Source organism: Microplitis demolitor, chromosome 4 (assembly GCF_026212275.2).
Source record: "Microplitis demolitor isolate Queensland-Clemson2020A chromosome 4, iyMicDemo2.1a, whole genome shotgun sequence".
NCBI classification, from domain to species: Eukaryota; Metazoa; Arthropoda; class Insecta; order Hymenoptera; family Braconidae; genus Microplitis; species Microplitis demolitor.
Window position 1 is genome coordinate 767,564 of NC_068548.1, and position 12,591 is coordinate 780,154.

General features: G+C 28.6%; 2 protein-coding genes across 3 annotated transcripts; one reads left to right on the forward strand and one right to left on the reverse strand.

Moving 5' to 3' along the window:
- Positions 1 to 677: 677 nt before the first annotated feature.
- Positions 678 to 6,410, reverse strand: LOC103574640 (probable cyclin-dependent serine/threonine-protein kinase DDB_G0292550). 2 transcript variants are annotated; one of them, XM_008554134.3, is made up of 5 exons: positions 6,123 to 6,410; positions 2,599 to 5,134; positions 2,332 to 2,452; positions 2,104 to 2,153; positions 678 to 1,169 (listed from the first exon to the last, which is right to left on the reverse strand). In XM_008554134.3, exons 1-5 carry the CDS (start codon positions 6,230 to 6,232, stop codon positions 1,014 to 1,016), a joined length of 2,973 nt encoding a protein of 990 aa, XP_008552356.3. In that variant the 5' UTR covers positions 6,233 to 6,410; the 3' UTR covers positions 678 to 1,013. The 2 variants fall into 2 exon arrangements, with proteins under 2 accessions (XP_008552356.3, XP_008552355.3); XM_008554133.3 differs by having other exon boundaries at positions 2,257 to 2,452.
- A 1,838-nt stretch (positions 6,411 to 8,248) lies between these two features.
- Positions 8,249 to 10,707, forward strand: LOC103574674 (odorant receptor 9a). Its single transcript, XM_014439515.1, has 6 exons — positions 8,249 to 8,603; positions 8,865 to 9,345; positions 9,413 to 9,512; positions 9,611 to 9,733; positions 10,444 to 10,599; positions 10,654 to 10,707. Exons 1-6 carry the CDS (start codon positions 8,249 to 8,251, stop codon positions 10,705 to 10,707), a joined length of 1,269 nt encoding a protein of 422 aa, XP_014295001.1.
- The last annotated feature ends 1,884 nt before the right edge of the window (positions 10,708 to 12,591 follow it).

Here is a 12,591-nt window from a genome sequence, read left to right on the forward strand (position 1 = left end):
TAAAAAATTTAGTTTTTATTACAAAAAAAGTAATCGCGTTAAATAGGCACTGGATAAGCACACAAGCTTTTTAATATCATCTGTGTTAATAATAATAATTCATTTTTTATAAATATCATTAATAATAACAGTAATCATAATAATAAAAAAAATCATCACTCATTTTATGAATTATTATTATTATTATTAATCGTGATGTTCTTTAATGTTAATCAATAAATTATCTTATTTATTTACAGTCTAATTTCTACAACAGGGAATCCGCTATAATTTATTGTTAATTACTATTTCAACAATTAATTATTTATTTTATTACTCAACAATTATATATCAAAAAAATAATCCAATTGATATGTTATTATTATTAATTGATATGAATGAAATTAATTTTTTATAAATTAATTTACTGTTATAATATTAAAAAAGTTAATTATGAAAAATATTTATATTTTTTTTTTATATTTAAATAAAAATACACAGAAAAAAAAATATTTTTGACATAAGAAATTTTTTCTCCAAGAATTTTTTTTTTTTAAATTTATGATGGGAGAAATTTTTCGCAGCAAAAAATCGTTTTTTTTTTTCTGTGTAATAACAAAATATATTTTAATCATAAATATCGTAATTAATTTTTTTAACCAGTAAAAAAATATAATTACAATATATTTGGTCTTAATTATTTTATTTAAATAAAATTCCCTGTGGCAGTTTTTAAATTTGGTTTTAAACTTTAGATTTCATTAAATAAAAAAAAGTTACTGTTTTTTTTTTTTTTTTTTTTTTAACTAATTTTTTGTTCCGATAAATAATCAGTCGATTTAAAATAAACAGGGACTTCTCAATTAATTGAACAATTAATTAATTAGTCACTTGTTAATTAGTATATTATAAATATTATGATTGTTATTAATTAATTAATTAATTATCTAAACTCTGGTAATAAATATTTTTATAAAAAAAAAGTAGAAGTAATAATAATAATAATTGTTGTTGTTATTATTATTATTATTGTATCATGTGATATTTTTTTTACTGAAATTCGAACGTGCGAAACCGGGAGCGGGAATACGAGATGCTGGACGTGGAATTCCACTCGATCTGTTGGTTGGCGGCCGGATTCCGGATCTTATTTCTTGTTTCTCGGGATTTTTTGTCGCTCTATCGACAATCTAAAATATCAATATAATAATAAGTATGATTATTATATATTTAAATATTAATAAATATAAGCGATCTGCAGTGACTGTATGGCTGCCGAGTATTTCTACAAATTTATAAATTATTACGGAAATAATTGAACTTACACCTTAAGTCATAAGGACCTTTTTTGTAGAGAATTGAATTTCCTACAAATTTGGTCTCTTATGTTTTTTTCATATTTCCCATAGTTTAGCCGTAATTTTAATTTTTATCTTTAGACAAACTGTAAATTTCGAAATTTTCCCAAAATTTATTACATTTTATGTTTAATTCAAATTCTGCCTAAATAATTGAATTTACGTGAATTTTCATAAGGACCTTTTTTGTAGAGAATTTAATTTCCTACAAATTTTCTCTCTTATATTTTTCTCATATTTCCCATAGTCCAGCCGTAATTTTAATTTTTGTCTCTAGACAAAATTTAAATTTCGAAATTTCCCCAAAATTTATTACATTTTACTTTTAATTCAAATTCTGCCTAAACAGTTGAATTTACGTGAATTTTCATAAGGACCTTTTTTGTAGAGAATTTAATTTTCTAAAAATTTTATCTCTTATATTTTTCTCATATTTCCCATAGTTTAGCCGTAATTTTAATTTTTATTTTTAGACAAAATTTCATTTACAAAATTTTTTAAAAATTTATTACTTTTTACTTTAAATTAAAAATTCTGTCCCAATAATTGATTTTACATAAAAATTTATAAGGACCTTTTTTGTAGAGAATTTAATTTCCTACAAATTTCCTCTCTTACATTTTTCCCATATTTCCCATAGTTAAGCCATAATCTCAAACTTTACCCAAAACTCAATTTTTACCCCAACTCCTTTTTTTTTTTAATTAACATAAAATTAAATTCCCAAATTAATTTTAATACTACATTAACAATTAAAAATATTTACCGTCTGTTTCTGCGGAAGACTGGATTTCATAGGTTTGTCATTGTTAGCCGCTAAAAAAAATAAATAATAAATAATTTGCAATAACAACAATAACAATTAATTATAAAAAAAAAAAAAAAAAAAGTAAATGCACATAAATATTCATATATTTACACGAATAATTAACGGTTCGTAATGACGAAGGGCTGATTATGGGTGACGATGTTTTAATACTTGAATCATCGTTACCTTCACAAGAATTTGCTCGACTAAGCGGAGTATCTCCTTCTTTTAAAATTGGCGATGGTAACTCCGATGGGTCAGCTATCCAAGTATTTTCCATTATTTTCCGCTCCTTAAAATCTTTATCCTAGAAAAAAAATACTAGGTCAATAAATTCCCCAGAAAAAATAATTTTTTGCACTAAGAATTTTTTTATAAAAATCTTGTGCGAAAAAATTCTTTTTTTGTCGTCTCTCCCCTTCCCCTCTCTCCTCTCCCCCAAAATTGACTTACATCTGAGTCAACAGACAGACAATCATCAAGATCCGGAGCGGATGCGATACTCTGAGTACTTTCAATACTCTCCGTAGATCCTTGGGCCGCGTATTTTAATTTACAATATTTTTTACTGCCAAATCCTTCGTCATCTCCACTGGCGCTTTCTGAACTTCCGGGTTTGCGCAGCGAATACAAACCAGATCTCATTTTATTTTTATCTCCTGGTAGTTTGAATGTTCCGGTATTTAAATTTGGATTCGACTTTTGAAGACTTTGCGGGAGACGGGATAAATTTTTACCGCTGCCGATTCCACTTCTGGCTCCGAGTCCAATTCTGCTGGCGCCTACGCCTCCACTTCCGATTCCACTAGACTTCTTATTGATCAATTTATCGGATAAATTTTCCAGGGATCTCGTGTCCTGATTATTGAACCCGTAAGTTTTTCTCTGCAATAATTTACTGGGAATTGTTTTGCGATATGTTTGGTAACGATTTTTTATCACGTGATCGTTGGCGTAATTCAGATCGCTCGAGTGATCGTAAGTTTCGTTTAATATTTTGTTGCTATCAGAGAGAAATGTTGAGTTAAGGCACTTATTTTTATTGTCGATATTCAATGGCTCTTTGAATTCACTTAGCGAACCCGGTAACTGCAATTGCTCGTGATCGGAAAATGGGGAATTCAAATTTATTGTTGTGTTCATTTTAGTTATCGTTGTGTTGAGTAAATCTTCGTTGTTGGAATTTATGTTGTTTTTATCACTAAGATCTGAGTGGAGATCTGATTCAGAATTTTCGTACTTAAGATCATCGAGATCGCGATCTGAATTAACGTATGTAAGATCTTGCTCTAATTTTCTGTATTTGAGATCTTGATCTGAATTTTCATGTTCAAGATCTTTATCTGAGTTTTTATACCTGAGACCTTGATTTGAACTTTTATATTTGAGATCTTGATCTGGATTCCTGTATCTGAGATTCTTAAGATCGCGATCTGAATTAACGTATGTAAGATCTTGCTCTAATTTTCTGTATTTGAGATCTTGATCTGAATTTTCATGTTCAAGATCTTTATCTGTGTTTTTATACCTGAGACCTTGATCTGAGCTTTTATATTTGAGATTTTGATCTGGATTCCTGTATCTGAGATTCTTAAGATCACGATCTGAATTAACGGATGTAAGATCTTTATCAAATCTTCTGTATTTAAGATCTTGATTTGATTTTCTGTATTTAAGATCTTGATCTGAATTTTCGTGTTCAAGATATTGATCTGAGTTTTTACACCTGAGATTTTGATCTGGATTTTCATGTTCAAGATCTTGATCTGAATTTCTATAATTAAGATCTTGATCTAATGTTCCATACTTAAGATCTTGATCTGAATTTTTGTATTTAAGATCTTGAGCTGAATTTCCATATGTTAAATTTTGATCTGAATTTCCCTGAAAATCTTGATCTGAATTTTCAAACTTATGATTTTGAGCTGAGTCTCTACTAAGTCCTAGATCTGAATTTTCCGATCTGATTTTACCTTCACCAAAATCATTTTTCATATCCCCATCAGAATTAAATTCCGATCTTTTGTCACCCAGATCAAGATCTTGTCCAACTCCGTCATTGTCCGCGCAGATGACGTAACTCAGATGATTCAATTCATTTTTATCAAACGTACGATTTATCACAAACGATTCGCTATTCAATGCCGCATACAATTCATCAGCATTAAATGTCGCGTCTATTCTTTTCCCACCCGATCTTAATGGTGACAGCGACTGATTTATCGTTACCGTTTTATTTAACGACCCGTTGAAATTCGGGTTTTCAATACAAGATCCGTCAGACAGATCTTTGGCGAACGGATTGTTGGGATCTGTTATATCTCCGAACAAACTCGTTTGCATCATAGATGTCGTTAGTATTTGGGAGTCATCCATTTGAGTTCCAGTTCCTGCGTCACCAGCCCCAATTCCTGGACCCAATGATTGAGTAGAGGAAATTAATTGATCAGAATCTTCGATCATCAGCAAGGAATCTGTAAGACTTGGAGGCTGCTTGTTATTCATCAGTAACGACTCATTAAATTCCGGCGTCTCCATGTTGAGAAACGGGTCGACGCCATTTTGTTGTGAAATATCTAAGAAGGCCTCGAGACTTTTTTGTCCTGTAGAAGATTGTCCGAAATTGGGACCGCAGTATGGGGGCGCTGATGGTGATGATGATGATGATGATGATCTTAAAACCGACGGTATCACATTTATGCGTTCGTTTAAATCGAAATTCAAACGTGATTGTGCTAATTGAGCCACGTGGGGTGTCGACGTCATTAGGTGACCAGCTGCAGGTTTCATTGGACTGTTCTCTAGAGACGCTGCAACTTCTGGTATTGCATCGATACTCAGGCGGGAAAAACGTTTCTTTGGACGAGTCCATGTCCGGGTATCGATTAATTTCTTGCTTTCAGTTGACTGCTGATCATCTAAACTTGGAGAATCTCGTAACCATAATTTCAAATTTGCTAGGCCTTTGGGATCCGATATGTCGAGGAAACTGAAATTAATTTAAGTGTTTTAGTTTTATTTAATTAGAATGGGGAATATGCGTTATTGGTAAATGTGTGTAAGGACTTTTTTGTGGGGAATTTAATTTCCTAAAAATTTTGTCTCTTAGATTTTTATCATATTTTCAATAGTTCAGCCGTAAATTTAATTTTTGTCTCTAGACAAAATTTAAATTTCGAAATTTTCTCAAAATTTATTACGTTTTACTTTTAATTTAAATTGTGTCCCAATAATTGAATTTACGAGAAAAATTATAAGGGCCTTTTTTATAGAGAATCTAATTCCCTAAAAATTTGGTCTCTTATATTTTTCTCATATTTCCCATAGTTTAGCCGTAATTTGAATTTTTATTTTTAGACAAAATTTCATTGCAAAAATTGTCTTAAAATTTATTACGTTTTACTATTAATTAAAATTCTGTCTGAATTATTGAGTTTAATTAAAAATTCATGAGGACCTTTTTTGTAGAGAATTTAATTTCCTACAAATTTCCTTTCTTATAATTTTCCAATATTTCCCATAGTTTAGCCGTAATTTTAATTCAAACGCATCAATAAAAATAATTTTTAAAATTCTGTTGAAATTAAAATATAATTATTATTTTTTAATTATTGTAATTAATAATAATAATTATAATTAATAACCATAATAATAATAATAATAATAATTACAGTAACTAGTAACATTTACAATAATAAAAAAAAAATTTACTGTAAAAAAAAAAACATTTCCACTAATTTTTACTTTTAAAAAAAAAAACCTAAAATTTAAATTTTCAAATTAAAAAAAAAAATATCTAAATAATGAAAAAACAAAAAATAAAATATATGAGCACAGTAATTATTCTAAAAATAATAACAATAAAAAAAAACCGTTATAGCTTTGGAGGTTAATCCACTTTCCCAAAATAATAAATAAATAAAAAAAAAAAATCATAGGTAAAAAAAAAAATGATAATTTCTAAAAAAAAAACTCACCAAGTTTCACAACAATCAAAATTCATGTTATCTACATTTATTAAATCACTATAAATATTATTATTTTTATTGTAATCGCCATCTTGACTGCAATCACGTAATTCTGACATATTTGAACCTTTTTAATTAACTTATTTATATTATTTATGATATTTAATACTTATTAATAAATAATAATACAGTTTATTAACAAAATTTATAATTTATTTATCATTTTAATATATATAACTTAACAACTCATAGTTTTTTTTTACATATATACTTTTTTTTTAAGAGACAACATGAAACTGAAACTCGAGAAAAAAAAAAATAAAAATAATAAAACATAACCTCAAATATTTTACTCTATATTTATATAATACATAAATATATATGTACATATATATGTATGTTGGATATATGTATATAAATTTTAAATAATATATTTATAATTCATGAGTAATGTAATTAATTATTTAAAAATAATAATAGAATGAAATTTGAATTTTTGAATTTTTTTGGGACTTTATGATAAAAAATAAAAAAAAATAATTCAAATTTATGTTACATAAATCAATTTAATTAATAAGAGTAGTCTTTAATTGACATTTCTATTAAAAATCTAAGAAAAAAAAGCGGGAAATTTGAATTATTTAAAAAATTTTAAATTTCAAAAAATAAATATTTGAATATTTTTTATTGTTATAAATGGCGGTAGAACTACTGTCTATTATTATCATCATTTTTTGAGTATTGTAAATAAATAATTGTATAATTTTAAGTGTAATTAGTAGATAAGGTGAATTGTACAACAGACGGCCATATTTCGAGACAGAAAATCCTCAATTGAATCAGGAGATTATGAATGTAAGGAGTGAATTTAATCTTTGGAACATCACTTGTAGTTTGTAATACATGTCGCCGCGCTAATAGTGTCTTCATTGCACGTGCGCGGTAATTTTAAAATCCAGCAAATCATATAAATTTAAAAAAATAAATTCATCACTTTATGTAAGTAATAATTATTAATTATTAATTTATCAAAATTAACAGCTTGACTATGGACTCTATTGTCGGATTCTCAGATTTTTTGATAAATTTATTAAAAATAAGTGAGTTTATGAATAAATATATCTGTAGCTGTGAAGTAGCGTGAGCTGGAGGCAGTGATCTTGCAGACTCATGTGTTCCTGATACACGCGCACATGTGAGTAGGAAAGTAAAATAAATAAAAGTCGAGGTTCAATTAATTTATAATCAGTCAATAGCTCTTTGGCAGTCATATTTATCTGATACAATTCAAGATTTTCAATGCCCAAATCCAACCAACTAATCGGACTTTACTTACCACATTATATTCTATTCCGTTACAACAAAATCTCATAGACTGAAAATGGATTTTTATTTTAAAACTCAATGTTTTCTTTTTTTTTTTTTTAATTCAATCAGACTCGTTTGTCCTATATATACATATATGCACTATACCTCGAGAATAATGCATTAAATAAATACATTTTTACGATTTTTTGACCAATGAAAAATTTTAAACTGTTAACTGAAAGTCACTCTCGATAATTATACAATATCCAAATTTATTTTTTATATAGTACATGACACAATTAAAAAATTAAATGCATCAATTATTGAATAGTTATAAAAAGTGTAATTTTTAAATGTATGTTAATTTATGAGTCTACTTATTTTTTTTTACTTCATTTGAAAATTCAAATTTTCTCCGTTCCCGCCAATAGCAAATTTTTGAAATTATCTAGCGAGAATAAAATAAAATCACGGATTTGATAATTAATTTTGAAAATGCGTCAATAAAAAATTTGTTAAATAAAATAAAATTATGCAAGTACTTTAAGAAGTCTATTTAGTGTCATACAACATGAAATTAAATATAAATCGATAGTTGGTGTGGTAATCGAGACAAAAGCAGCTAAAGAAAAGTTATTAAAGTACAAAAAAAGTTTTAGTAGCTACTGCATAATATATGAGCGCTTATTCATTGGCTTACAATTTTTTATCAAGTATCGATTTCAACAAAAAAACACCCGCGATATATTATAACGTTAGCTAAATTGACTCATTACTTCCTCGGGTCATTATTTATGGAAAATATTTAGTCGTAAAAGAAAAAAAAAATGAAAATTAATCCAAGTGATCAAAATCCGGTAGTACAAAATCAATCTTCAGAACCCGAAAATGTCATAAATAATGAAAAAGATTTCGAATGGGCTATTAATTATCATCGAAAAGTGTTGAAATTCTGCGGGATATGGATCTATTCGAATTCAAATAGATGGTATCTGAAATTGATAACAGATTTACATTCGTTGTTTATTATCGGGGGTGTGCTTATTTGTTTAACGACACCTGAGGCGATGGCTTTGGTCAAAATTTGGGGTAACTTGACACTAATTGTTGACAATTTGTTGTCCTCTGCGGCTCTTATCAGCACACAGATAAAGCTCTTTGTTTTGTGGACCAGAAGAAAAGGTTTTTTTTTTTCGTAGATTTGTGCGTTTTGGAAAAATTGGGAGTGAATGATATATAAATATGAGAAAGATCAGTTAAGTCACGATTTAAGACGATCATGTTTAAATCAAGTTTTATTTTTGAACAAGGTCCTGTCGATCGGTTTTTAAAAAATTCCCGTCACTCCAAAATTCCTCCGTGATTTTTTAAAACTCCGGAAATTCGCTCTCGATTTTTCAGACCGATGTATTAATTCGTAGGCTTATTAAAATTTTTTTTTAGCTATTGCTAGAATTATAGATGCTGTCAAAAGTGATTGGCTTGAACCAAAAACCGAGGCCGAGAGAAAAATTATGAGAAGATATGCAAGAATCGCTAGAATAATGATGGTCTGCGGGTTGTCAAATATTGCATACAATCTTATAACATTCCACGGTAGCGTTCTATTCGGATTCGTATACCGTACAGTCAATAATATAACAGACATAGAGGGATATTTGATTCCAACCCAATCAGTTTTTCCATTTGACATAACTATTGGATACAGATGCTGGATTATTAGGATAGTCCAGGCCCTCCAATGCTTCGGGGCTGGGATAACTTATACTGCGATTGATGTTTTTTGCGGGATGTCTGTATTACATAACTGCGGACAGTTGGAAATTCTTGCCGACAAAATAAAGGATCTGGTTAATCCTGACGACCCACGAGTGTTTCAAGAATTATTGAAGGCTATTGTTCTGAGGCACTATCGTATAATCGGGTATTTTTTTTTATTATCTTAGATTATTAAATAGTATGCATTGCTTATAAATTTTATTTAAATTTAGCTTGATTGAAGAAATAAGAAATATATTTAGTACAGTCCTTTTACTACTCGTTCTTTGCTTCGGAATACTTTTTAGTGTCATAGGATTTCTCATTGCGAGTGTAAGCAATTTTTGTAAATGGAAAAAATAATGATATAGAGTATCACTTTTTTCCGTGAACACAAATCTGGTTATTGATATATATTTTTATGTATGTAGTCCTTCGAGAGCGACGGAACCAAAGTACCGGTATCTCAGATGAATTTTTACATTGGCTATATTCTTTTTTTTGTTGGCCTCCTGTTTGTTTATTCATGGGTTGGGGAAAATTTACTTTCCCACGTAAGTATTGTTATTTATTTACTTTTTTGTACAGTAGGATTCTTAAGGAAGTTTTAGGTAAATCTGTATCTTGTCTTAAGCAAGTGCATGATCAGTCTTGGGAAGTTCAAGTCAAGTACTTCTATAAGATATCTTAAGTAAATCTGTTGCAAAACTTGGTTAAGACACTTAAGTAAGACCCGTTAGCTCAGACTTGCTGCAGAATTGCTCAAGATACCAGCAGATGGCTGCCCTTACTCTGCAACACGTGAGTTCAGCATCAGGATAATAAATTCAGTGGCGCCCACTTAATGTTCGATTTAATTTTATCAACCGACAATATTAATAATTTTTAGCGCTTTAAATTTAAACGAGGACCTCTGGATTTGCTGCAGCTACTCAGTTTAAGCCTCGAGGAATTATAAAAAAAATAAACTCGATATCTTAAGCAATTCTGTGGCAACTCTTGCCTAAGATCGTTATAGTAAAGTGCAGATTTCCATAAGTCTTTATGAATAATCTTAAGCAAGACTTTATTATATCTTTGGAAAGAACTTATGGAACCTATCTTAGTCTTGTTCAAATCTTCCGTAAGAGACTTGCTGAAGGACTTTCTTCAAGCAACTTGTTCAAGACAATGCTACTAGATTTCTTATATGCATTCTTTGGTTCAATAATAAGTAGTAGTAATGTGGGACAAGTGTGCGCACATAATTTATTTTTGTATATAGAGCGAAGAAATACATGTGGCGGTATATAGCTGTAATTGGACGGATCTTGAACCACACCAAATAGCCCAATTGATAATTATACTTGTACGCGCTCAGCGACCACTAGAAATAACCATCGGAAAATTTGCTCCTGCAACTCTTAACACTTTTGCACAAGTACGTCATACCTATAAATATTTATTTACACATATATATACATATACTTTTCAGATACTGAAAACTTCAGCGGGATATATTTCCGTTCTTCTTGCTAGGAATGGTTAAAAAATAATATATGGCAGTCAACGTACGGTTAGACAACACAGATAAATAAATAGGCAATTTCCCATCCAAAGGAACCCATATTTAAGTAAAGTAATAGTATATTATGCTTCAGGGTATAACATAATCTCGACCTTCGTGGGTTGGCAAACGAACTATCAGCGAGTATTGCCAACACACGAGCGACGAATTTCTACTCAGTAGCATATAGTATTTCTTTTTTTGCGTAGAATGGTAAAAAAGCCTCTTAAATGCGATCAACTTGACGGCAACTTCACACTTTGTAACAGTTGGCTCAATTTTCCAATGAAAAACGTGCTTTCTTACCATGAAACTTAAAAAATACATCTTTCAATGCAAATTTAGATTAACACTAAATCCAAACGACTTTTAGGTTATTGAATGACTAATTGTATTTTATTATACGAATAGTAATATGTGTAGTTGCTTGTTATTTTATGTTGCAATAGAACTATTTTATTAAATTTATGTAACTTATTTATTGAAATCATTTTGTCTCATATGTAACAAAAATTATAAATAGTTTTACTGTTGCTTTTGAAATCTTAATAAATATATTAATAGCAAAAATATTTTTTTGCACTACATACTTAAAAGACACGTTAAACCTCAACGTACAATACAAAATATATTAAATCAATAGCCGTTGTGGTTATCGAGATGAAAACAGTAAAATAAAAATTATAGTAAAAAATAAAGTTTTAATAGCTTATGTATAATATATGAGCACTACTTAAAATTTTTTATTATATATTTATTAAGTATGGATAACAATAAAAAAAGGCCATAATAAATAGTAACTTATACAGTTTTCTGATTATTATCAAGCTCCAGAATTTATAACAATAAATTTTTTATAATAAATACGGAAAGGAATAGCGGTAAAAATAATAATATATTAAGTAAGTCTTCTGTGCAAGAAAAAATTTTAAATGTAAATAAATTTTTTTAGCTGCTAAAAACTTCAATGGGGTGTATTTCCGTTCTTCTTGCAAAAAATGATTAAAACAAAAAGAAGAGTAGAATAAATTTTTTCACATCATAAAACAATTTTTTTTATGAAATTGGTGTCCAATAAAAAAAAAAACAATTTCACTGTTTCGTTTATTAAAATTCAAATCTTGCTGACAAGCTTTGCAAGTCATCACTTTATATATCCTTCAATTTATTCAACGACAGCTGGGGTAAAATGGACACTAGAATAAACGCAATTTTTGGGTCCCAATGTTCCATTTTGCCCCATTTGCATAAGTATGAAGCCAAAAAAGTTGAAATAAAAGATAATTTAGTATCAAATCTCCTGTATAAAATTATCAATGTTTTTTTTTTTTATTTATTTACTATTATTATTATATTGAGATATAATCGAATGTATTCACGTATGCAAATCACTTATGCAGAATTATATAGCCAATCATATCACGGTAAATGATCGCACAGAATAAGACCACCCTCTAGCTGCGCGGATAAAATTCAATTATTGCAGCACCTACTTGCGCAAAAGCTATTTTACCATTTAATGAAAGTTTATACAACGTACATCAGTAATACAAATTACTCTCCCTCAGAACACTTAGTAGTCTACGATATTGTTAACAAATGTAATTCAAAAATTTTTAATGAATTATACTATTGGTTTCGAGTTTTCATCATATAAAAAGAATATTTTGCAAATATTGATTCTGCAGACAAATTTGAAGGTAATTTTATTTTTACTCTCAATCGTAATTATTATTATTTTTTTAAAATAATTAATTTATTATTTATATTGTAGATAAATTTTATCATTGATCATTTATTTGTTCCACCATGGGTGTAATTTAATTTTTTTTATCATGATAGCTTTTATATTGAGATCTATTACTT

What these genes read in the sequence shown, in the direction of transcription:
- LOC103574640 (XM_008554133.3), bottom strand. Translation starts at nt 6,232, where the DNA reads ATGTCAGAATTACGTGATTGCAGTCAAGATGGCGATTACAATAAAAAT. An exon ending in ACGAACCGTTAATTATTCGT is followed by an intron (nt 2,154 to 2,256) that starts GTAAATATATGA and finishes TATTTTTTTTAG; the next exon opens with CGGCTAACAATGACAAACCT. An exon ending in GTCTTCCGCAGAAACAGACG is followed by an intron (nt 1,170 to 2,103) that starts GTAAATATTTTT and finishes TTGATATTTTAG; the next exon opens with ATTGTCGATAGAGCGACAAA.
- LOC103574674 (XM_014439515.1), top strand. Translation starts at nt 8,249, where the DNA reads ATGAAAATTAATCCAAGTGATCAAAATCCGGTAGTACAAAATCAATCT. An exon ending in AGGCACTATCGTATAATCGG is followed by an intron (nt 9,346 to 9,412) that starts GTATTTTTTTTT and finishes ATTTAAATTTAG; the next exon opens with CTTGATTGAAGAAATAAGAA. An exon ending in TAGGATTTCTCATTGCGAGT is followed by an intron (nt 9,513 to 9,610) that starts GTAAGCAATTTT and finishes TTATGTATGTAG; the next exon opens with TCCTTCGAGAGCGACGGAAC.